Here is a 25,340-nt window from a genome sequence, read left to right on the forward strand (position 1 = left end):
AAATGAAAAGAGTATAAGGACCTATGTACTTCACCTTAAAAAAATATTCTGTAAAAATAATTCAATCTAGCAAAAATAATTTCAATTTAGTAAAAATAAGTTTTGTTAAGTAAAATAATTAGTAAAAATCAGTAACTTTAAAGAAAAAATATAACAATGAATTATAGTAAAATTAATTTTAATTCTGCAAAAATTATTTCAGTTTAGCGAAAATAATTATTTCAGTTTTGCGAAAATAACTATTTCAGTTTAGCGAAAATAATTTCAATTCACTAATAATAATTTCATTTCAGAAAAATAAGAGAAAGTGAAGATGATCTAATTTAAAATCATTTTCTTAAATAAATTATTTTCAAAAAAATCAAGCCGAGTCTTGTGTGAAATAGGGATGACAATGGGGCAGGTCGGATGCGGATGATGTACCTCTATACACATACCCGCTTAAAAATCTTATACCCATCCTCGCCCCACCACCCATGGCGGGTACACTATCTACATCCATACCCGCCCCACCGGGTACAAGATAGGATTTATCCCCGCCTCATCACACACTTGGATATTCATACTCACCCCAAACCCTTTGCCATGATGCTCTATTATATCACACTAATGACGATTATATCAAATTAGGTTAAGAAAATTGAGACTTTCACTATTCAAGCTTATTGGGTCTTAGAGGTATCAAGTTTCATAAATGCTCAACTCTTCTAAAAGAAATGTAGTGCGGGTATAAGGCGGGTACGGGGCGGGGCGAATATGGGGCGGGTCTACTCTAAAATCCATACCCGCCCCATCACCCATGGCGGGTACACATTTTATACCATCCTCGCCCCATCACCCGCCAAACTCCCTCCATCCCCGCCCCACTTGGGCAGGATGGGGAGGGTCTCCCATTTAACCCGACCCCACTGCCATCCCTAGTACGAAAATTAGAAGTAAACAAAAGTCGTATGGAAGAAAAATAAACGAGCACCTCGAAAACACCCTGTCTAAGCAATACAACAAACAAACAGGAAGTAGCTGTAGTAGTTTCTTCTTCAAAAAGCGTCAACCAACAACACCACTCAAAAACTCAAATTCAATCCAATTCAATTCATTTCAATTCCCTCTGAAATCAAATCAAATCCCCAGAAATACCCAGAATTCTCTTTCATTCTTTCTCGTCCAATTCTAACTGCAAATAAAAGCTGTAAAAATGGGGTTGCCAATGCACCCAGTTGCAGGAGGAGCAGTATCAATGGATACTTTAAGCTCTAAAGCAGCTTTAATGCGGGAATCACTTCAAAAGAGTCAAACAATCACTGATAATATTGTTTCAATTTTGGGTTCTTTCGATCACCGTCTTTCCGCCCTCGAAACCGCCATGCGTCCTACCCAGGTTCACCTCTTTTTCTAAGTACTTTGAATTTTGTGAAAAGGGGTTTTGATTTTTATGGTTGATCTTGTAATTTGATTGAGTTTTTCAGATTCGGACACAATCAATTCGAAGAGCTACTGAAAATATTGACCGGACTTTGAAGTCTGCTGAAGTGATCTTGGCTCAATTTGACCTTAGTCGTGAGGTCAGTTTTTTGATCATTTTGTTTAATTTTGCCTCCTTTTTTCAATTGATTTTTTTATTGCATTTTTTGGTGTGAATTTAGTACAGTTTGATCTGATATATATAGGTTATTGGATGACTATAGTGAATTAGTGATATAAATATTTAGTTGTGATATGAATTTAGATATATTGACATTTATGAAGGTAATGGTTGATGTTGCCTTGACAATTGAGGCCGAATTCTGGACTCTCATTGTTTGCTACCAATTATTTTGAAAATTAATTCATATGATCTTCATTAACTTTCAAAGTTGCATAGGAGTATATTTCACGATGCTAGTTTGTTTTGGAATCGTCTCAATGTGTAGTTTTCGAATATCAAGTTTTTATAATTTATACTTACCGATAATTAAAGATATTATTAGTTGAAGTTTAGATTTGACATATGTGCTCTTGGGGCAATTAAATGAAAAACAGAGGGAGTATTACATTAGGGCAATAGTTTCTGTTAATTAGTACAAAAAGGGCCTAATGAACACATAATTTTTGGTTTGATTACTGTAGCACTAGAATACTTTTTTTTTTTTCGAAAGAATGTAGCACTAGAATACTAGAACTGGGGTATATTGTGCTCACTACCCACATTTAAAAATTGCTTGGATCCACTCATGGTTGCTTTTATGTGTCAGTTTGCTTAGGACCATAACCACGTGATCAATCTGTTGTTAGTGAAGGGTCACATTCTAATTGGCCAATGAAAACCATCTTATTATTTTTTGTAATATAAATAACTAAGTACCAGAAATTTAAGTTTTTGCCACTACTTAGACGTATTCCATTAAGTGATAGGGTTGTTTGCAAAATTTGATATATTTAACGTATTCAAAACGAGAATTACCTTTTTTATATGTTATTTCTTCATTATCTTGGTATTAATTTGATTTTTTGAGTAGAATTTTGGATTTAAATTGATTGTTTCAAGGGTTATTTACTTGGTGTAGAGGCTCGTCATAAATTCGTGATCACGCAGTGATGACATACATCATAGTGCTAATTTGCTGCTTTTCCTGTACTATTTGAAGCTGCAATAAGCTTTATCCATCCCTCCAGCCTACTCTTATCAACACACAAAATAAAAAAATCAAAAAAAAAAAAAAAAAAAGAGCATAGAAAGAGCTGTTAGGTGTTGGCTATGTGCATGTGTTACATCTCTAGGTTAATATACCTGACATGCTTTTAACTCCCTTCCATGTTTCTGTCTTTTCTCTTCTTTAATGACAATAGAGTAGCTTTATGAGCCATGGGTTTGACTTGTAGGCTGAAGCCAAAGTACTAAAGGGGCCACATGAAGACTTGGAAAGTTATTTGGAAGCAATTGATCAACTAAGAGGCATCATTCGATTTTTTGGTAATTGCAAAGGCTTTAGGAATAATGAGGGGGTGGCCAACCATGTAAACAGTTTACTGGGTAAGGCAGTTCTTAAGCTGGAGGAGGAGTTCAAACAACTGCTATCATTGTACAGGTGCGTGAATTTACAATTAAGTTAAAAAAAAAAAATAAGTTTGCTCCTTCATTGTGTTTGTTTTGGTGTAAAGCCTTTATTTTTAAAATTAAAAAATCTAATTACTGTGCCTTCATCTTGAACTCTGATAGCATAAAACATTTACACTTCAGTGATTTGAATTAAATCTACGTCTCCTTTCATAATTGTGTAGGAGAACATGTGTCAATGCTTGAGAGTTTAGTTTATTTGCCCTGATTTTCCTGCGCTGAACAGATAGAACCTATTAAGGGAAAAAAGGGAAAAGTTACAGTGATCTAGAGGTACAATGTACTGTTAAGATATGTATGGTGAAGAAGAGGCTGGAAATTTCTAAACAAGATCAAGAGCATATTGAAACCGTCTAGCTTATTTTGACTAGAAACTATGTCGTATTCTCAAGGTCTGGTTTTATCAGAAAAAAGAGGATTGTAAATTATATGAATATAAAATTTACAAATCAAGTAAAAGGTTTTATTTACGTTTGGAAAATTTCAACCTTCTGACAAATGGTGAAGGGGGTATTCGAATCTGGAGGACAATTGCATCTTAGAGTTTGGGTTTTTATGGACATTTGCATTGCATTGAGCAACAGCTACAATACTAAGGCGTATGGTACTTTTGTAATATACCTGGCATGTCTGTGGTAAGGTTAAGGAAGCAGGAATGACTGGAGTAAAACGTATTAGCCAAGCTCATATCGCATAAAGCCATAAAATCATTGCAGTTCTTCCCCCCAACCCTTTCCCACTTCATCTTTTTGTAAGCTGAATTCTCATTTTTGACTGCCTTCTAGACCTGAAAGTGTTGACTTGTATTCTTCTTTACATATAATCAACAAATCTTGTTTTCGCATGTTCTATATACAAATTTGATGTGTTTGATATTTACTTTCATTTGTAATAAGCTGTGTCCATTACAGTGTTGATATCTCCTCATATTTTATTGATCTTTTTCTGTGTGATGCGAGGATATCAGTAAGCCTGTTGAACCAGATCGCCTTTTTGAATGCCTCCCTAATTCGATGCGACCTTCCTCTGGCTCTCATGGAGATCAGGCTGATCCCAGTACCAAAAATCATGGTGATTCTAAAACTTCAGAGAATGCTGTCTACACACCACCTGCTCTTATTCCTCCGCGAATACTTCCTTTGCTGCATAACTTAGCTCAACAAATGGTTCAGGCAGGGCATCATCAGCAAGTACTCAAAATTTACAGGTGGTGTTTCTATTTATGCTAATGCACAATAAATTTTTATATGTCATGTCTTAAATGAGTGATTGGTCATCTGGTTATTAAGTTTGGCTAGAATAATTTTAATTCTTGTCTTTCAGTAGCCTAGATTGCATGCTTTTTATATGTAATGCTAGTTATCCATCCTTGCAATGCTGAAATTTAATTTACTTGTTCTTTTGGAGGGCCTGGGGAAGAGGAGGGGAGGGATTGGGATGTCATGTAATAACAGCAGGTAGTATCTTAAATCCTGTTCAAGACTTTAAGGGTTATATATAAGATTCAACACTAGATTTTTGTATATTATGCTGGAGCGTTTTTAGGATGTTATGAATGTCTCTCGTAAGATTATCCTTTTTGTTTTTGTATAACTAATTAATTTATCCAGACGCACAAGGGCCTATAGGATAGTGCTATAACTGCTGTCATATGGCTTTGTTTCTATATTCATCTAATGTTTTTCATCTAGTCTTATCTGTCTTCTCAATGCCATTCCCACTTTTAAAGCCTAATGGGCTCTTTATAAGCATGGTTAATATAGATTATGCAGGAAAGTTCAGATTTTGCTTCAAAGATATAACAGGTTTTAGAGGCTGCAAATGGAAATTTTCGGATTGAGTTTTATTTAGGTCATATCCTGGTGATATCGTTCCTTCATTTTCAGTTCTCTTTATGTCATACTTGGATCTATTGTTAGTTCATGACAAAAGTTCAATTCAAAATTTTCATATTCAAGAATTAGGTTGGTTAGGTTTTGGATACAATTTTGGGTAATTTGGATTGGGTAATTTGGACAACATTGAGGGTCTATTTTTCTAGGTTGTTCAGCAGCCTATTAGATGTGCTAAGCTGCCAACTGCTTTCCCCTGGCTCTTTTTCCCAAATGTTGATCATCAGCTCATAGATGAGGCTTTGACACTTGGCAATAGCTTAAAGTTTGAAAGAAAAAGAGGTTATGATAGGATTTGTAATCTAGGTGAGAACAAACTTTTGGGTTGCTTTCCCATACTCCAAGTCATCTCTACCATATGCCTTTCAAATTCCCACTGTTGTCAAGACATAATTGTCTATGTAGTTTCCATACAATGAAAATTTTGCTAGATTTTGGCTTACAATCTAGCAAATACAATCTAGTATATTGCTAGAATTTCGTATGAAAACAGAGTATGATTCAAGCAATCAAAGAAGATATTAGCTACCCAGATATTTTGTATTGCAATTCCAGAAAAGAATACAACACAAATGCCCTCTTTCGAGAGGAAGGCTCTCTCCCAAACAACTCAACAATATTTTCTAGATACTTCCCCCCAATCTCTTAACCATATTTATAATCAAAATCAGCCTAACAAACTCAATTATTACAGCTACACAGGGAATCAAAATAACAAACTATAATCTGAATTACTCTTCTGCCCTCCAGCATAACTAACTCTGTCCAGCTCAGCTTCACACATCAGTAGCACTATTATTCTTGGCTCTTCTCCTAGCATAAGTAAAACGGACCTCAGGCCTAGGATTATCTCTTGCAATACCTCCCACCCAAAGATTCACCTTGTCCTCAAGGTGGAAGGAAGGGAACCTTAAATTAACTTCATCAAAGAATTCCCAAGTAGCTTCGAATTCTTGCAGGCCCTTCCATTGTATAAGCACTTCCATGGCAGTCTGAGAATTTCTCACCCCGAGCACAGCCTCAGGTTCTACCTCCAAGATCATGTCAGCTGACAAGTGAGCAGGAAGCTGGGATGGAGTGTGATGTGGTCCAAGGGCCCTCTTTAACTGAGAAATGTGAAAGACAGGATGTATCTTGGCATGAGGAGGCAGCTGTAACTTGTAAGACACACTCCCAATACGCTGAACCACAGGAAATGGTCCATAAAACCTGGGAGATAGCTTGTCATTCGACCTGCGCACCAAGGACTTCTGTCTATAAGGCTGAAGCTTTAAATAGACCAAGTCCCCAACAAGAAAAGAGCCCTCTCTTCTGCCCTTATTCTCATGAAACCTCATATAAACCTGAGCTTGTACCAGGTGGTACTTGAGATCATCAAGCATGGCATCTCTCTCTTGCAGCTGCTCTTCAACAGAAGAAACAGAGGTACTCCCAGCAGAGAACCTAACCAAGTGAGGGGGATCACGTCCATAGAGTGCCTTGAAAGGAGAGCAATTGGTGGCGGTGTGAGAGGACGTGTTGTACCAATATTCTGCCCACGGAAGCCACTTTGCCCAACTGTGGGGCTTGCCATTGACAAAGCACCTCAGATAGGCTTCCACTCCCTTATTAACCACTTCAGTTTGCCCGTCTGTCTGCGGGTGATAAGCCGTGCTGCGCAAGAGCTGAGTGCCTTGCAATCGAAAGATTTCCTTCCAAAAAATACTCAAGAAAACTTTATCCCTGTCCGAGACAATAGAGCTAGGAATGCCATGAAGTCTGACCACCTCCTTGACAAAGGTTTCAGCCACGCTCTGAGCAGTGAAAGGATGCTTGAGTGGAATAAAGTGCCCGTACTTAGTCAACCTATCCACCACGACTAGTATGGTGTCCCACCCCCGCGACTTGGGAAGACCTTCAACGAAATCCAAGGATATATCCTCCCACACTCTCTCCGGGATAGGCAAAGGTTGAAGGAGGCCCAAGGGAGTGAGCGTTGAGGTTTTGTTCTGCTGACACACATGACAATGTTGCACATAAACTCGGACATCCTTCCTCATACCAAACCAAAACCACTCCCCAGCAAGTCTCTGGTAAGTCTTTAAGTCACCCGCGTGTCCCCCAACTACTGAATCATGGTATTCTCGAAGCAATTTGCTGGTAAGTTCACAATGCTTAGGGATCACCAACCTGCCTTTATATTTCAAGACCCCGTTATCCAAAGAAAACCATTTGGGAACCGACTCTCCAGCCTGAATTTGAGAGATTAATCTCTGTAGGACCACATCTTTCTGAATAAACGCTTGCACATAATCCCATCGAAGGCCACACGAAGTCACCAAAGTCAAGCACTCCACCTCTGGTAAAAATTGACGAGACAAAGCATTTGCCACCTTATTTGTAGGGCCTGGCTTATAGTGAATTTCAAATGAGTAACCCAAGAGTTTGCTAACCCATTTCTGATATGCCTGACCCACTTCTCGTTGTTCCAGAAGAAATTTGAGGCTCCTTTGGTCAGTCCTCACCACAAAGTGGCGACCAAGCAAGTAATGCCTCCACTTTTCAATGGCAAGGACAATCGCCATCAACTCCTTTTCATATATGGGCTTGTTCCTGCTACGTACACCTATAATCTTGCTGAAATAAGCTATCGGATGGTTAGCCTGAAGGAGCACTGCACCCAAACCGTGTCCTGATGCATCAGTTTCTAACACAAAAGGGAGCGAAAAGTCCGGGGCAGCAAGGATAGGTGCGTTGACCATAGCTTCCTTGAGAGAGTTGAAGGCTATAGTAGCTTCTTCTGTCCACCCGAAACTATCCTTGCAAAGTTGGTCAGTGAGAGGCCGAGCTATAAGGGCATAACCTTGGATAAATTTCCGATAATAGCCCGTGAGACCAAGAAAACCCCTAAGCTCTCTCAGATTCGAGGGAGGAGGCCAATCCACCATAGCTTGAATTTTGGTGGCATCCACCTCAACCCCTGCTGCCGAAATCACATGCCCAAGATATGCCACCCGTGTTTTGCCAATCTCACACTTCTTGTAATTAGCATATAGTTGATGTGTGGCCAAGGTTTCCAGCACTTGTCTAAGATGGTCCAAGTGGGATTCTTCACAAGGGCTGTACACTAAGATGTCATCGAAGAAAACGAGGACAAATTTGCGAAGGAACGGCCTGAATATTTCGTTCATAAGTGACTGGAACGTAGCTGGAGCGTTGGTTAGCCCAAAGGGCATAACCAAAAACTCGTAATGGCCATCATGTGTGCGGAAAGCAGTCTTATGCACGTCTTCTGCCTTAACTCGTATCTGGTGATAACGTGATAACCAGATTTCAGGTCAAGTTTTGTAAAAATGGCCGCTCTACCCAATTCATCCAGTAATTCATCGATTACGGGAATTGGAAATTTATCTGGTATTGTCTCCTTATTCAGAGCTCTGTAATCAACACAGAACCTCCAGGAACCGTCCTTTTTTTTTACCAAAAGCACAGGACTCGAATAAGCACTTGTTGAAGATTGAATAATTCCAGCACTCAGCATATCATACACCAATTTTTCAATTTCATCTTTAGGGTATCTATAGGGTCTAACGCTGATGCAGCACCACTGCGGAGAACAATAGCATGTTCAATTTTTCGTTGCGGGGGTAAACCTTGTGGCATATTGAACACTTGCTGGAACTCCTTCACCACACTGCTGGTAGTGAAGGTTCAGTATCATTCTCCACTCGTTCCATTCGATTGAACTCAAGTAAAAACCCCTGCCCTTCTTTCTGTAAATTCTTGAGCATGGCCTTTAGTGAAATCCCCGTTCTCCCAAGCTGAGGTTCCCCCTTCAAGGTCACTGTATTACCACCCAATTGGAACTTAAGAGTCTGAGTTTTCCAATTAGTGGTGGTGTTTCCTAGTTTTTCCAACCACTGAATTCCCAAAATAATGTCGGAATTCCCCAGAGGCAACACGAGAAAATCCTCCACTATTGTCACCCCCTGGAGGGAGGTCCAGCACAACACCTTTACACTCTCCTTCCCCCTGAATAGCCTCCCCTGTTCCCAAGGTTACCCCAAAATTCTTAGCGTAAATCGGTTTAATCTGCAAGTGCGTCGCGGCGGTAGAGGATATGAAATTATGCGTTGCTCCGGGGTCAATCATCACCACCACGGAGCAACCATTAACAGTTCCGGCCAACCTCATGGTTTTCGGGCTGGTTAACCCCATCACCGAACTCAAGGTGACACGCATTTCAGAACTCGGCGGTGGTTCTGAGAGAAGAGGTGGTGTTATAGACTCATCAAGAAGAGCTTTGGCCATAGAAAACTCACCGGAGTCCTCGAGGTCGTCGTCCTCCACCGTCAATAGCACACTCAAACCGCGGCGTGGGCAGCGGTGGTTCAGATCCCACTTGCCATCGCAGCGGAAACAAAGCCCTTGTTCTTGCTTATGCTGTAGCTCCTTCTCAGTCAGCCGGCGCATCTCTCCGGTGGGTCTTGGGGTGGGGTTGCGGTTGGGATAGGGTTGGATGGTGGCGATGGGATGTGGGTTCGTGTTTAGGCTAGTATTTTGGTTCGTGGTGGGTGATGTGTTTGGGTTGGTTCGTGTGTTTGGGAATTGGGTTCTCCACGTGTTTGAAGTCGGGTTTTGGGCTCTGGGTTTTTGGCTTAATTTTAATTTCTCTTCGATCCGCATGGAGAGATCCATGGTTAGATCCAACGTGGGTGGGCTTTGGATCCGAACTTCTACCCGGATTTCCTCCTTAAGTCCATTGATATATTGTCCTTTAGCAATCTCTTCTGGAACTCCATCAATGGGAGCAAGCAACTCGATGAAACGGCGACAATACTCAGCCACCGAGCCGGTTTGCTGATGTGTGAGCCACTGCTCATGAAGTGACCCCGTGGCGGTGGATCTGAAGCGGCGGAGGAGTTTCTTCAAGGTGTCCCAGCTTGTCACGGTGTGCCTCCGGTGCTCCCATTGGTACCAAAGCAGAGCATCGCCATCCAGAGCGACGATCGCCGCCTCCAGCTGATCCTCCTCCGTCAAGCGGTAGAAATGGAAAAAACGTTCAGCTCTGAGAATCCACCCATCAGGATTTACACCATCAAAAATTGGTAAGTCAAGTTTCCTCAACTTCCAATTAGATTGACCCGCCTGAAAACCTCCATCTGCTTGATCTCCACGAGGTTGCGAAGAGAATGGGTTTTCCCAGTTATAACTGAGAGGTTCCCCAGAATTCGGTGCATTGGTCACGGTGGCGCGCACCTCCGATCGGATTTTCTCCTGACCAACAGCAATCTGATCAGCAATCTTCGATTCAAAAGCTGCCATGGCTGTGGAAATTTCACGAGCAACACGCGAGGGCAGCCCTGCGATTTCCTGTTCCAGCAAGTCCAAACGCTGACCATGATTAAGGCGAGCCATTGTCTTCTCCGGCAAGAAACGTTACTGCTCTGATACCAAATTTGCTAGAATTTCGTATGAAAACAGAGTATGATTCAAGCAATCAAAGAAGATATTAGCTACCCAGATATTTTGTATTGCAATTCCAGAAAAGAATACAACACAAATGCCCTCTTTCGAGAGGAAGGCTCTCTCCCAAACAACTCAACAATATTTTCTAGATACTTCCCCCCAATCCCTTAACCATATTTATAATCAAAATCAGCCTAACAAACTCAATTATTACAGCTAACACAGGGAATCAAAATAACAAACTATAATCTGAATTACTCTTCTGATCCTCCTCCGTCAAGCGGTAGAAATGGAAAAAACGTTCAGCTCTGAGAATCCACCCATCAGGATTTACACCATCAAAAATTGGTAAGTCAAGTTTCCTCAACTTCCAATTAGATTGACCCGCCTGAAAACCTCCATCTGCTTGATCTCCACGAGGTTGCGAAGAGAATGGGTTTTCCCAGTTATAACTGAGAGGTTCCCCAGAATTCGGTGCATTGGTCACGGTGGCGCGCACCTCCGATCGGATTTTCTCCTGACCAACAGCAATCTGATCAGCAATCTTCGATTCAAAAGCCGCCATGGCTGTGGAAATTTCACGAGCAACACGCGAGGGCAGCCCTGCGATTTCCTGTTCCAGCAAGTCCAAACGCTGACCATGATTAAGGCGAGCCATTGTCTTCTCCGGCAAGAAACGTTACTGCTCTGATACCAAATTTGCTAGAATTTCGTATGAAAACAGAGTATGATTCAAGCAATCAAAGAAGATATTAGCTACCCAGATATTTTGTATTGCAATTCCAGAAAAGAATACAACACAAATGCCCTCTTTCGAGAGGAAGGCTCTCTCCCAAACAACTCAACAATATTTTCTAGATACTTCCCCCCAATCCCTTAACCATATTTATAATCAAAATCAGCCTAACAAACTCAATTATTACAGCTAACACAGGGAATCAAAATAACAAACTATAATCTGAATTACTCTTCTGCCCTCCAGCATAACTAACTCTGTCCAGCTCAGCTTCACACATCAGTAGCACTATTATTCTTGGCTCTTCTCCTAGCATAAGTAAAACGGACCTCAGGCCTAGGATTATCTCTTGCATATATGTGTGAATACCAATGAATCCCACAATCAATTAGGTATAATTGAAAAATTGATAAACATAGTTTTCAAAGTTTTTGGTCATTCAAGCTCATTAAGTATCTGTTTAGCTTACATGAGTAAATACATAGAACCGTAGAATTTTTTAGTAAATAAAGTTGGAATGTTTTAAATAGACTAAACTCAAGAGCAAGGATATACACAAAATTATGGAATTGTACCTAGCCCGAACTTATGAATCCGAACTGATGAATGTATACAGGAAAAATCACACATGTAGTTCCAATGGGCAATAGGTTTTAGCACTTCCCATATAAAGCTCTAGGCAATTGCAATATCTTGAAAGATATCCACCCCAACAATTGTCAAGAGACTCAAGACTATTCTAATTGACGATATGATTATGAGAAAGATATCTATACCTAGTTTATGAAAACTAAAACCATTAATGCCACTTGTATCGTCTACCTTTAATCTTTCTTTTCTCTCTCTCTCTCTCTCTCTCATTCTCTTTTTAAATTATTTTTTAAACATAGTTATATCCTTCACTCTTTTATATGTATCTAATAATGATGTTTTTCTTTTCACATTCATGATTTTTTTTTTTAATTAATTAATTTATTTTTTTATCTTTATTCGAGTATAGTTTAATGTTCACTCTTTCAATTCCTCTCTCTACCTTTTCATTTTTCTCTATAATATATACGTAGTATATGATTCAACAGCCCATGCATTGCACAGGTCAAATGGCAATATCATGAATAAAATAATAGCAGAGGAAACACTCTATTGCTTCCAACTCCTACAGACAAATTTATGTTGCAGGATCCTATGGGTTCCTCATTGTAAGATACAACACCTAAATTGGCTAAATATATTTCATAGTGAAATAAGGATAGTTATTGAGTTCGGACAAGTTCTGGGGTCCCTTATTTCTGTACCTGCTTAATTATGTTCATTGCATACCTGTCACCCATCCACTACTTGTGATATGCATGAACTCCCAACATCCTTACATAAGTAAAAACTACCCTGAGTCCTGCAGACTTAGACAGCGCAAGTAACACCTTGCGTTCCATGTATGATGTGAAGGTTTTTGACTCTGTTCTGAACTTTATAAAGTATAGTCTGATAACAGTTGATCACAAATTTCTTTTCAGGGATACCCGTGCCTCAGTCTTAGAGCAAAGCCTGCGTAAATTGGGTGTGGAAAAGCTTAGCAAAGAAGATGTTCAGAAAATGCAGTGGGAGGTTTTGGAGGCTAAGATTGGGAATTGGATCCATTTCATGCGCATTGCTGTAAGAATTAATTTCTGGATTTGATGTTTTCAGCATGTGAGATGTATAACTGTGTAATCATCTCCTTATTTGCCAACAGGTTAAACTTCTTTTCGCTGGTGAAAGAAAAGTTTGTGATCAGATGTTTGAAGGCATTGATTCTCTGAGGGATCAATGTTTTTCTGATGTTACTGCAAGTAGTGTTGAACTGTTACTTAGTTTCGGAGATGCTATAGCCAAGAGTAAGAGGTCCCCAGAAAAACTGTTTGTGCTGCTTGACATGTATGAAATAATGCGAGAATTGCATTCAGAGGTATTTAATACTTGGGACAATTCTGTAGCTGATGTATTAGTGTTAAAGTTAATACTTGGAGATAAGTATATCAGACAGAGTTCCAACCCCATACCAAAATGTTTAGTTTTGCACTTGCACATGCACTCAGGTCTTGTATTATTGTTTTAAGGTCAATACAATGCGACTAAATTGTAACACTTGGGTGAAAAAAAACTTGCACTCCTATCATGAAGACTGTCATTTTGTTGAAGTTTTTTGCATTAACATATAAAGCACTGCCCATTGGACTTCTTTCATATCATTGCGCAACATGTAGATTGATTAGGCTTTACAGATTTGCTTTCCAAATTCTGAAGGCTTATTCTTTCACTTGTATTGCAGATTGAATTACTTTTCAGCGGTAAAACTTGCGCAGAAATGAGAGAATCTGCTTTTGGTCTGACAAAGCGCCTTGCACAGACTGCGCAAGAAACTTTTGGTGATTTTGAAGAAGCTGTTGAGAAGGATGCAACAAAAACTGCAGTTTCTGATGGAACTGTCCATCCCCTGACTAGCTACGTGATCAATTATGTGAAATTTTTATTCGAGTAAGATCATCTTTTATATTTTTGCAATTATCTATTGTTTTCTGATGCAATCTTTCTCTGAAGCCAATGTTATCTGGATGCTTTAGGTTGAATCTCTCTCTCTCTCTCTCTCTCTCTCAAGTGCATACATAAACATATATAACACACGCACACACACGCACACACACACACACACACTGACATTTGACATACGCACACACTTAAATGAGAGTTGTGAAAGAAAAAATATGATATAAATTGCTGTAAAGTGGGATTTAAGAACAAGTAGATAGAAGAGTTGTAAATGGAATTTGTGTAAGAAATATTCAGAAAGAGATTGTTACAAGCAGCATAAGGTGGAAAAAACAATATTGTGTTTGTGGGAGAGACTGACTTAAGGAATGGACCAAAATGGAGTCCTTAACCAACTTAAAGGTATGAAGGGAGAATATGCTTTTTGGGCTTCAGTAAGACTCACTTCAAGAATTGAAGATTTTGCTTCGAAAGATGAAGGAAGAGAAAGAGTAGGAATTGGGTTTAACGAATTGAGGGGTAATTCGTGGGTGTCGGTGATTTTTTTGTTTGGGGGAATTAAATAATTAATTTAACAAATTTCGTCACTTACCTGGCTTAATTATTAAAGTCCCTTGCACAATTTCGCCAAAAAGAATGGAGCTTGTTGCCCTTAATTGAGAGTGATTCAAAAGAGGGGGAAGAATAGAGGAGAGAAAGTGTAAATGGAGGGGAAAAGGCGGAAAAATGGAAGGGAGTGGTGTTGAGTGAGCACGTGGTGTAGCCAACGTTGGAAAACCAGGTCAAACCTCATTTTTCGACATAAGGTATGATGTCGCAAATTTTTTTGTGTAAGGTATGTTCTTATAGGAAAAATATTATTAGGAAGTTTTTGACAACAAGAAAAAAAAATAAAAATTGATTTATAAGGAGGTTTTTGACAAACTTCCTAGTTTTTATTCCAAGATGACCTATTGTCAACACACACTGGGAAATTTATTTCTAGCTTCTTGAGCATTGTCTCTGTAAAAACTCTGAAGGAATCTAGCACCAAGCTCAGTCCATACCTAATTACTAAATGCAAGAGAAGAAAATCAAAATTCAAAGAACAAAAAATATAAGGATGCTGTTTGTTAAATATGCTGAGATCTTGAAATACTGTAAAATCTGTTCACTACTCTTACTTAGTCCCCATCTATTAAATTTTTGCATATAACCTTGTTGTTGTAAGTCATTTAAGAAGACGTGCAACTACAACCAGTACTTATGTGATGTGTATGGTACTTTGGTTATCAATTTTGCTCAAAAGCTAAGAGGTGGTTATGTTATTAGTCAAAGCTTTGTTAATAATTGCAAAGAGTGCCTAAAAATCTGGTTTGACTTTTCTTGTTGTATATAACCATTCAGTCAAGATTTTCATTTTATGCCTTCCACCTTCAAGTCAGACACCTGATTTTGTATCTGTTCATAGGGAAACACACTGTTTTTGTTATATGTATCTTGGTTTCCTACTCCTGGTTTGTAGTTAGACTGTCGATATATCAAATATACTACAGTCTATCTAAGACTCTAAAGATTACTGTGATGGAATGGAGTAATCTAAAAGTTTCCATATCTGCAGCTCTTTGATGTTTTGAGTGTTCAATATTCCTTGAAATCTGATCAAATTTTAGATAATATAAGTAGCTAGATGGAAACTAATTATATTTAGGCCATTACAAAAACTTGTGCTATTCTGTTGCCTGTTAAGATGAGATGCACCTGCTGTAAATCTGGTCTAAGCTTTGTATATTTGGTTTTGTGTAGCTACCAGTCAACCTTGAAGCAACTATTCCAGGAGTTTGAGAAGGCAGAAGATGCAAATTCTCAGCTTGCCAGTGTGACTATGCGGATAATGCAGGCTCTTCAAACCAATCTTGATGGGAAGTCCAAACAATACAGAGATCCTGCTTTGACCCACTTGTTTCTAATGAATAATATTCACTACATTGTAAGATCTGTACGCAGGTATGTCATCTCAGAAGATCTATCTAGTTAAGCCTTTAAAATTTGTATTAGCTGAGTATGGTGGAAACTCTATTGATCGAATTGTCTTGCATATCAGATCTGAGGCAAAAGATCTATTGGGTGATGATTGGGTGCAAAGACATAGAAGAGTTGTTCAGCAGCATGCGAATCAATATAAGAGAATTGCATGGGCTAAGGTAGGTTCTCACTGAGACATCTTATAGTCAAGGCTTTTGGAATGTGATTGTTGTGTCTTTCAATCATTGTTTTTTCGTCAGTTAAGAAATCAGTTATCTGTTGGCTTGTTAGCTGGATAATGGTTTGTCATTTTTATGATGAATTTAAAAAGAGAAACCATGTATAAATAAAAGGGAATATTCAATTAACTAAATCATTGTAGGAGATTTGATGATACAACAACAAAGCCTTAGTCCCAAAATGATTTGGGGTCGGCTAACATGAATTGTCATAAGGTATAGTATGATATAAAGAAAAGGACATAACACACTAATCATTTGAAAGAATATATTTTTTTTTTTTTGAAAGATCATTTGAAAGAGTTGAAAAAAAAGGCGAGTAAACGAAAGAGCAATTAAGAAAAATTAAGGATGTTTTAAAAGAGAACCAAGAATAAAATTCAAGAAAGTTTTCAAAGAGTGGTTAAAATATTGAAATAAAAAAAACATAAAGATTTGAGAAAACTTTAGCAAAGGAAAACAATCTTCTTCTTCTTCTCCTCCTCCTCTTCTTCTTCTACTTGAACGCCTTAATCCCACAAGTGGGGTTGGCAACATGAACCAACACGAGGACCTCCCAGGGGGTCACCCATCCTAAGTACTACTCTCAAGTCTAATCTTTGTGGCTCATGTCAAGCGATGTGACAAAGTTTTACACTATTACTGGCCTACCGTAACTCTCCTTTATCAGGCTTGGGACTCGCAGTGGGAAACCCACTGGCGGGGTTAGCAAAGGAAAGTAATACATTTCATAAAACATTAGTGGGCTAAAAAATACAATTAAATATTCAATGTTCCCTAGTATGACTTAGGGGTTAAAATTCAATGTCTTAGGGGTTATAAATTTTGTTCCCAAGTATGACTTCGGATGCTTTATAATTTGTTTAAGGCAAACAAACAGCTAACCCTTTATAAAAGTAACCCATCCTTAAAAAAAATTACTCCTCAATTAGTAGCAACGTTTTGGTTGTTACGCTTGCCAATGCACATTTTGTATCATTAATATCTTTAATTATACTTTAGTAAAATTATATGAAGTTAATATTTTGAATATAAAAATCAGGACGAATCTAACAAAATTCTACATGACTGTTTATTTTAATGTTAGAATCACTAAAGGTGGTCATAGGAGTTTGTGAAAATATTATAGAATTTCCAAGGTTGCAAATTAAAAAGAACTGAGAAAGTATAAAAAAAGCCCGACCTTTATCTATTCAAAAAAGAAAAGACCCAGCTGGCTCAGCCCTTAAAAAACTCACTTAATATTTAATTTTGGAAATGTTATTAGAAATTACCTTGAGAGTTTGACTTGTTTTTTTTTTTTTTTTTTTTTCTGGCCTTGTCTATTTTCATGCAAAATTTGCAATAACAGATTGTGAGAGTTTCATTACCTGTGGCAGTTGATCCTGTAAAGTTCCTGATGTTGGAACTTGGTTGATTTAGGTTTTGATATGTTCGAGGATTTCCATTTACGCCTAGTTGTCCTTGGCTGAAGGTAAATCGTATTAGCTAGCATGAGTCTTGCTTGTAGATGTGATATTGCATCATGAAATTGCAATCAACTATTGAAATATTAGCAAAGATGGATGAGTGGTACTCAACATTTGGTTAGCTTTGAAATAGAGGGAATTTAACGAGAGCATGAGTGATCCCTAGATTCATGTTAGAACCATGCTTATGATGAGAACTATTCTTATGGTGAGAACCACATAAAGTTCATGTCATAGAGGTACATCAAATAATTCTAACGAAGAAACAAAAACTCATTTTTTTTTTCTACTTCCTCCGTTTCTTTTTAGTTGCTACACTTTCCTATTTTGGAAATTTCTAATTAGTTGAACACTTTCCATATTTGACATTCTTTTCTCTCTATTTCTCTCCTACCCACATGGGTCCAACTTAATTTTTCTCTCTATCTCTCTCTTCAATGTCAATAATTTTTTATGCAATTAGTAAGATATTGTGTGTGGAGTAATTTTATTTTTCAATAAAATGTCTCCTTTTTTCATGCATAAAGGTAGAGAAGCATTACCGTGGAGGCGTGGACATTGTCATTTGACTTTCCTTGCAAATTAAAATCAAACTAACTAGGCAAAATATCCTGTAGTGTTTTGTTTTTTTTTTTTTTTTTTTTTTTTTTTTTTTTTTTTTTTTTTGATAAAAAAAATATCCTGTAGTGTTAGTATAGTATTTTGACTGCACTGACAGTTCCACCAGTCATCTGACTGAAGAAATCTGTTGCCTTTTGTGGTTGGCAATTTCATAATTTTGATGTTCCCTTATAGCCATGCACTGTATCTGAATATATTTTCTGCTTGTAGATTCTGCAATCTCTATCCACACAGGGTTTGACTTCATCTGGGGGAGGGACTGGAATTCCATCTGATGGAGGAAATAGTAGTGGAGTATCAAGAGCATTAATCAAGGACAGGTTAGCTTATAATCTTACTGCTTGCAAAATATGCCTTTTTGCATCTGACAAGTTCTGACTAAGTGGAGTTGTGATTGCAGGCTAAAAACATTCAATGTGCAATTTGAGGAGCTTCATCAAAGACAATCTCAGTGGACAGTGCCTGACACAGAGTTGCGTGAATCTCTGAGACTTGCAGTTGCTGAAGTCTTGCTCCCTGCATATCGATCCTTCGTCAAACGCTTTGGGTACGTGCTCTTGTGTCTTGTTCATTCCATGTCTTGGTAAATTATCCCTGAGGATCTTCGTTGTGCTTCATCTCCAAGCCATTCCCGGCAATTGTCATGGTGGGTAGGTAATTGGTAACACTTATCACACAAGTTGACTGAAGCTTTTGTTTGTTTGATAAGGCTTCTTTTCATTTGGTTATATTGTATCCTACAGAGTCAACATTATACCTTGTGATACCATCAATGGAATATTCCACCATTTGTAGTGATGATTTGGCCTAGGGTGGGATATATAGGTGGCTAAGCTGAGCCAGAATTTAGAAGCCTTATCAAGCAATATACAAAGAAGGTTCTTTTAGCCTCCGCCATACAATTGCAAAGAGGCTGCTTTGATTACAGTCATGATCCAGAAGACTATTCAATGGCCCAATACATCACAAAAAAAAAAAAAAAAAACGGAAGTGAAAGAGACGGTACCAAGTATATTTCATTAGTTGTAAATTGAAGTTCATAGTTTATCTGTTTGGGAGACCCTATCAACTGGATCAGGCTTGGACTATTCTCAGTCTAGGGCTTCTGCCCACGTCCCCACCCCAGGCTTAGCCCCAAGCACCCAAGCCTTTTCCTAATCATAGTTGGCTAAGGGCCACTTCCTAGTTACTACCTGCATATCAAACAGAAAATTATTCAGCTCTTCATGGGATTGCCATTCTTGTTTCTGATATTGTAGCAGGAATTTGCGTGTACTCTTAACTAGATGCTTAACTCTAATAATACTTGGAGTGCTGCTATGTTTGTGAGAATGTTGGGTTGAGATGTTGGTTCAAAGTAAGGAGGAAGTATATGATTATAATTCCTTTCTTTCTGCAACTTGTGAAGTTGTGATAACACAGGTAGTCTTATGTTTTGTAAATCCATCAGGTAATATATGACTGTTACAACTGTTTCTGACCTCTCTCATTTGGATTATTGGGGTTGGTTGATCACTTGATTGCATAGTTTGTTGCTGCCAGATCATATTGGTTAGATTTTGACTTTCCTCAACCACCACCAGCCCTGCACTGCCCAGCATGGAATTTGTCATTGGCAAAGTCTGGAGTTTGGGATCTATGCAACCTGTGGTGCGCACAAATCTTAAGCTCATTAAGAAAACTACTAGCAAAGGGGCAGCTTGTGATGGAGACTGGAAGGTGACCAGATTAGAGTGTGAGGGCTGGATGGGAGTTGAGGAGTAAGTAGTTTGAAGGGGAGGTGAATAAACGATTCTCAAACCAAAAAAACCAATCTGAACATAGGTGACAGGATATGTGATACTATGATACTTCCAATCCAGTTATTTGAATCCAAAGATGAAGGGATGTAATCTATGTTGCTCTATACTATAAACAAATAGTAGGTTCCACTACATTTTTGGGGCTTTTGCACTCCATGCTTTTTTTTTTTCTTCCTTGGGCGTGAAAACAACTATGGTTATATACGTGTGGTGATGTTGATATATTGACGTATGCTTTTTAAATTGAGTATTAGTCTGAACTTAAACTTGTTTCATGTCAATTCAGGCCTTTGGTTGAGAGTGGGAAGAACCCTTCAAAATACATCAGATACACACCAGAAGACTTGGAAAGAATGTTGGGTGAGTTCTTTGAGGGTAAGACTTTAAATGAGCCAAAAAGATAGTCATGATGTTAAGAAATTTCTGTGTTAGTTCGGCTTCCATGTAAAGTAGCCAGAGGAACAGCAGAACATACAAATGACTTTGAATGTGTATATACTTGTTGAGATGTTGAAAACTTGAAATGGTGCATCTTTTCTCATGTTTTCTGACTTAGTAAGGGTGAATTTAGTGGTTTAAAATCTGAAATAAGTTGTACTTTTTTTTTTTAACTCTCTCTTTGCATTTTTTTTTTCTGGAAAAAGTCTCATTTATTAAAGGTTACCAAAAATTGAAGAAAAACCGAGTTAAGTACAAAACTAGGGACTATCTATTTCCATTTTTCACCCTTTTGGGTACTCTGTTTTTTTTTCGCTTTTTAGGTACTCAATTTAGGAAACCGGTGACTTAACCCAACGTAAACCCACCTGAAATAAACACAGTCCCTTAGCTAATTAAATGCAGAAAAAACACAATCCCACTGAAGTTTGGAATTTAATAATAAAAAAATCACGTTTTTCTCTTTTCACGTGCCAAGAAACTTACGAGCACATACAACACACTGACACACCTCTTCTTCTCTTCCATCCTTTCTCTCTCTAACGGTCTAACCCACCCATCTAATCTCTCTAACATTTCCCCCGCCATCTTATTGCTTTCATTTGCCATATCTCAAGCTAAATTCTGCAAATAAATTAAAATACAATCCCATTTGCATGTACCCGGTGTACAGTATTTTTACTGTACATCAGGTTTTCGCACGTGCTTTTTTTAAAAAAAAAAATCGCAGAATTTCAAATACCTAAAAATAAAAAAAACGCAGAACAACAATGGCGAAGAGAGAAAGTGAGAAAATGCAGCTATCAATCATCCATTGAGGAGAGAGAAAGTGAGAAATCGCAAAAATTGCAGAAAACGATCATCAATCGAGGAGAAAAAAGGTTAGAAAACGCAAAAATTGCAGAAATCGATCATCAATCGAGGAGAAAAAAGGTGAGAAAACGCACAAATAGAAGAATTCGATCATCAATTAAGGACAAAGAAAGTGAGAAAACTTACAAATTGCAGAATTCGATCATCAATGGAGAATTTGACTTTCGATACAACAAATTGCAGCAATCTCATTCACGAATTGCTACAAAAACAGAGGCAAATTGAGACTGAATTTGAAATCGATTTAAATCGATCGATTATAGAAGAAGAAGAAACTAATTGTTTTGGAGATGAATTCGTACCAATATTCAACAATCAAGACAATGCAGATGAAGCAATCGATAATGCAGATGAAGCAATTGAGAATGCAGAAGACGCAATTCACAATGCAGAAAATCAAGTGGTTCCTGATAAATCAATTGATTCAAATTCAGAACAAACAACCAAATCAGATGCAACTGAAGGTAATTTCTATGAATTTTTGAGATTGTATGCAAAAAGTAACCCTTTGAATACATAATTGTTACCCTTTTCATGCATAAACGTGACCATACTTATGCCTAAATGTTACCCTCAGATTGAATGCAGAACTTTTTAGATTGCATGCAAAAAGTAACCCTTTGAATGCCTAAATGTTACCCTTTTCATGCTTAAAAGTGACCCTATTTATGCTCAAATGTTACACTCTGATTGTATGTTGAAAATTCAGATTGTATGCAAAAAGTAACCCTTTGAATGCCTAAATGTTACCTTTTTCATGCATAAAAGTTACCCTATTTATGCTCAAATGTTACACTCAGATTGTATGCTGAAAATTCAGATTGTATGCAAAAAGTAACCCTTTCAATGCCTAAATGTTACTTTTTTCATGCATAAAAGTTACCCTATTTTCAAACTAATGTTACCCTTTTTTTTTATGCTGTCTGTGGTTATTATCTGATTTGTTTGTATTAAATAACAGATACAAATCCAATTGATGCTTATGGTTTAGATCTTAGAGGATCATTTGTTGGTGTGTTAAGAGAAACTTTTGAAGAAATTTTGGAATTGTATGAAAAACATGCTGCTATACTGGGGTTTTCAATAAGAAAACATACAACTAGATTCAAACAACACACAAAAATAGTAACTGAGAAAAACTATGCGTGTTCTGCTGAGGGAAAGAGACATTCAGGTCAGAAGAAAACAAAGTTAGTTGAAATGGTTGATGAAGAGGATGTAAATGTAAAAACAAGAAAGCCAATACAAGTATCCATTACAAGATCAAATTGCAAGGCATGCATAAGAGCAAAAGTGAATAAAGAAGGACAGTTTGAGGTGGTGGCTCATGTTATTCAGCATAACCACGAGCTAACAAAGCCACAGTGGCATTATTTGCATCGTTCTGAAAGAAAAATGACAGAGGAAAAAGTTGTAACAATCAAAACAATGAAATCTTCAGGTCTAACTACCATGGACACTTACAATTACATGGCTACAGAGGCTGGAGGAGAACAGAATATAGGCCATAGTGTTGTAGATCACCTAAATTTCTGCTCAAGGTTAAGAATGGAACAAATTGAGGCTGGAGATGCTCAAACTTTAGTGAACATTTTAAGTCAGGAACAATCAGAGGATCCAAACTTCTTTTTTAGAGTGAAGTTTGACAAAGAAGGAAGAATTTGCAATATCTTTTGGAGAGATTCAATGATGCTAGAAGACTATAGGATATATGGAGATGTTCTTGTCTTTGATACAACATACATAACCAACAGATATAATCTTATATGTGCTCCATTTGTTGGCATAAATAACCACTGGCATAATTGTATGTTTGCTTGTGCTTTTATTGGGGATGAAACGACAGATTCATTTGTGTGGTTACTACAAACCTTCTTCAAAGCTATGGAGGATAGAAAACCAACTTCAATATTCACTGACCAGGATCAAGCAATGGCAAATGCTATACTGGAGGTAAAAGATTTATATTGACATCTTACAGATTTGAGCTATGACAATAAAGTTTTCCTTTTTCTCATAAAGTTACCCTTTTTAGTGCATAAAGTAACCCTTTTAACAGCATAAAGTGACCCCTTTATTTTCAATGTAGGTGATTCCTAATACAAGACATAGACTTTGTATATGGCATTTGGAGCAAAATGCCATAACCAGATTTGGAGCTCTTAAAAAAGACAAAGAATTCAAATTTGCATTCAACCAGTGCTTAAAGATGTGTGTGACAGAACAAGAATTCGAAGCAAAGTGGCAAGCAATGTTGCAAAAATATGAGTTGACAGAACACTCTTGGTACAAAAGAGTGTATGAGTTGAAAGACAAATGGTGTCCTGCCCTTTGTAGAGATTTCTTTTCAGCAGGGATCTTATCGTCACAAAGGAGTGAAAGCACTAATCATGCCATAGGATTCAGAGCAAGTAAAGCAACTACTTTGACAGAATTTTATACCATATTTAAGAAGACAACTAATCGTTGGAGAAGCACAGAGAAATATGATGAGTTTACCTGTAGCAAGTCAATAGCATTCACTTCATTGCCTCTATCTGGAATGCTAAAGCATGCCGCACAGGTAAAAAGTTAACTGACAAGTACATAAATTACACCTAATAGATGGCAATTTAAATGAAGCTACATAATTTTGATGTACATGTTTTCACTTTATCACTCTTTAGAAATTTTGAAGAGGAGTTTGGATACTCTATGGAAACAACTGTTCAGATGTTAGGCAGTAATGAAGAATGCCTACTTTATCAAGTAACACTAGAAGACAAGCCATGGTCTGCACATCAAGTAAACTATATACAAGAGAGCCAAACTGTATGGTGTACTTGCAAAAACTTTGAAGCATCTGGATGGTTATGTTATCATTGCATCAGAATTCTACATTTGCATTCAGTAACAAGAATACCAGACAAGTATGTTTCAAAAAGATGGACTAAGTTTGCAAAAACAGAGGCATGTGATAGGTTGAAGAATCAGGATCCTAAACAGCAATATATTCCATGGAGGCAAACAATGATGAGGAAATACTACAATCTAATCTTAAAAAGTCAAGAAAATGAAGAGACAAGAGCATTTATGGAAGAAAGCTTCAGAAACAGTCTTAAAATGGTGGAAGACTTACTTGCTAGTGCTGCTCAGAAAGAAAGTGCAGAAGCTGCTTCTAATATTCCTGATGTGGCAGACAACACTCAAAACAATACTGACGCTTCTTCAGCATCGAGTACAAGCACATGTGTACCAATAATTCTTGATCCTAAAAGGGCTGTAACAAAAGGAAGAAGCAAGAAAGCAAAAGGAGGACTTGAAAAAAGAAAGAGAAAAAGAAAACCAGCACTGCCACCTCCAAATTCAGAATTTGGATCAAAGACACCTAACTTACGACTCTTTTAAGATCTTTTTTAGAACATTTTTTTTTCGAAATTAATATACCTTGTATTGTTAAACTATTTTTCTTTTGTTTTTTTTACTCTATGACTAGTTTAATGAAAATGTGATTGACACTTTTATTAGCACATGTTTAATTATTGGAACACATCAACTTATGTTACCCTTTTAACGTATAAAAGTAACCCTTTTCATGCATAAAAGTAACCCTTTTCATGCATAAAAGTGACCCTTTTCATGCATAAAAGTTATCCTTTCTATCCACTAAATCAACCTTTTCTTTGGAAATAGTTACCCTTTCTATTAATAAAAGTTAACCTTTTTATCAATAAAAGTTACCCTTTTCATGCATAAAAGTTACACTATCTACCCACAAAAGTATACCTTATCATGTATAAACTTATTATTTCTACCCACAAAAGTAACCCTTTTTATGCTACAAAGTAAACCTTTTTATGCATGAAAGTGACCCTTTTCATGCATAAAAGTTATCCTTTCTATCCACTAAATCAACCTTTTCTTTTCTAATAGTTACCCTTTCTGTTAATAAAAGTTACCCTTTTATCACTAAAAGTTATCCTTTTCATGCATAAAACCCCTGACCCTTTTATTTTACAGAAAAAAGTGTCCCTTTTCATGAATAGAAGTGACCCTTTTTCTACATAAAAGTGACCCTTTTCATTGCTAAAATTACCATTTCTAACAATAAAATCTACCTTTTTCTTGCTTAAAAGTTACCCTTTCTATAAATAAAAGTTACCCTTTCTATAAATAAAAGTTACCCTTTTCTGCATAAAAGTTACACCATAAAAAACAT

At 37.5% G+C, this 25,340-nt stretch overlaps 3 protein-coding genes across 3 annotated transcripts; all 3 read left to right on the plus strand.

Moving 5' to 3' along the window:
• The first annotated feature begins 959 nt into the window (after positions 1-959).
• LOC110737421 (exocyst complex component EXO70A1-like) lies at positions 960-20,440 on the plus strand. The gene is made up of 12 exons (XM_021917786.1): positions 960-1,378; positions 1,467-1,562; positions 2,860-3,065; positions 4,062-4,301; positions 12,685-12,823; positions 12,903-13,115; positions 13,479-13,684; positions 15,482-15,682; positions 15,780-15,879; positions 18,240-18,349; positions 18,430-18,576; positions 20,118-20,440. Exons 1-12 carry the CDS (start codon positions 1,196-1,198, stop codon positions 20,233-20,235), a joined length of 1,959 nt encoding a protein of 652 aa, XP_021773478.1. The 5' UTR covers positions 960-1,195; the 3' UTR covers positions 20,236-20,440.
• Positions 20,441-21,290: 850 nt separating this feature from the next.
• LOC110737317 (protein FAR1-RELATED SEQUENCE 5-like) lies at positions 21,291-23,717 on the plus strand. The gene is made up of 4 exons (XM_021917676.1): positions 21,291-21,545; positions 21,911-21,965; positions 22,104-23,095; positions 23,232-23,717. Exons 1-4 carry the CDS (start codon positions 21,291-21,293, stop codon positions 23,715-23,717), a joined length of 1,788 nt encoding a protein of 595 aa, XP_021773368.1.
• Positions 23,718-23,758: 41 nt separating this feature from the next.
• Positions 23,759-24,529, plus strand: LOC110737318 (protein FAR-RED ELONGATED HYPOCOTYL 3-like). The gene has a single exon (XM_021917677.1). It carries the CDS (start codon positions 23,759-23,761, stop codon positions 24,527-24,529), a length of 771 nt encoding a protein of 256 aa, XP_021773369.1.
• The last annotated feature ends 811 nt before the right edge of the window (positions 24,530-25,340 follow it).

This window comes from Chenopodium quinoa, unplaced genomic scaffold (genome assembly GCF_001683475.1).
Source record: "Chenopodium quinoa cultivar QQ74 unplaced genomic scaffold, ASM168347v1, whole genome shotgun sequence".
Classification (NCBI taxonomy): domain Eukaryota; kingdom Viridiplantae; phylum Streptophyta; class Magnoliopsida; order Caryophyllales; family Amaranthaceae; genus Chenopodium; species Chenopodium quinoa.

Coding starts and splice junctions, on each gene's coding strand:
- LOC110737421 (XM_021917786.1), top strand. CDS start 1,196: ATGGGGTTGCCAATGCACCCAGTTGCAGGAGGAGCAGTATCAATGGAT. Junction 13,116..13,478: donor TGCGAGAATTGCATTCAGAG/GTATTTAATACT, acceptor CTTGTATTGCAG/ATTGAATTACTTTTCAGCGG. Junction 13,685..15,481: donor TATGTGAAATTTTTATTCGA/GTAAGATCATCT, acceptor GGTTTTGTGTAG/CTACCAGTCAACCTTGAAGC.
- LOC110737317 (XM_021917676.1), top strand. CDS start 21,291: ATGGAGAATTTGACTTTCGATACAACAAATTGCAGCAATCTCATTCAC. Junction 21,966..22,103: donor GTATGCTGAAAATTCAGATT/GTATGCAAAAAG, acceptor ATTAAATAACAG/ATACAAATCCAATTGATGCT. Junction 23,096..23,231: donor TGGCAAATGCTATACTGGAG/GTAAAAGATTTA, acceptor TTTTCAATGTAG/GTGATTCCTAATACAAGACA.
- LOC110737318 (XM_021917677.1), top strand. CDS start 23,759: ATGAAGCTACATAATTTTGATGTACATGTTTTCACTTTATCACTCTTT.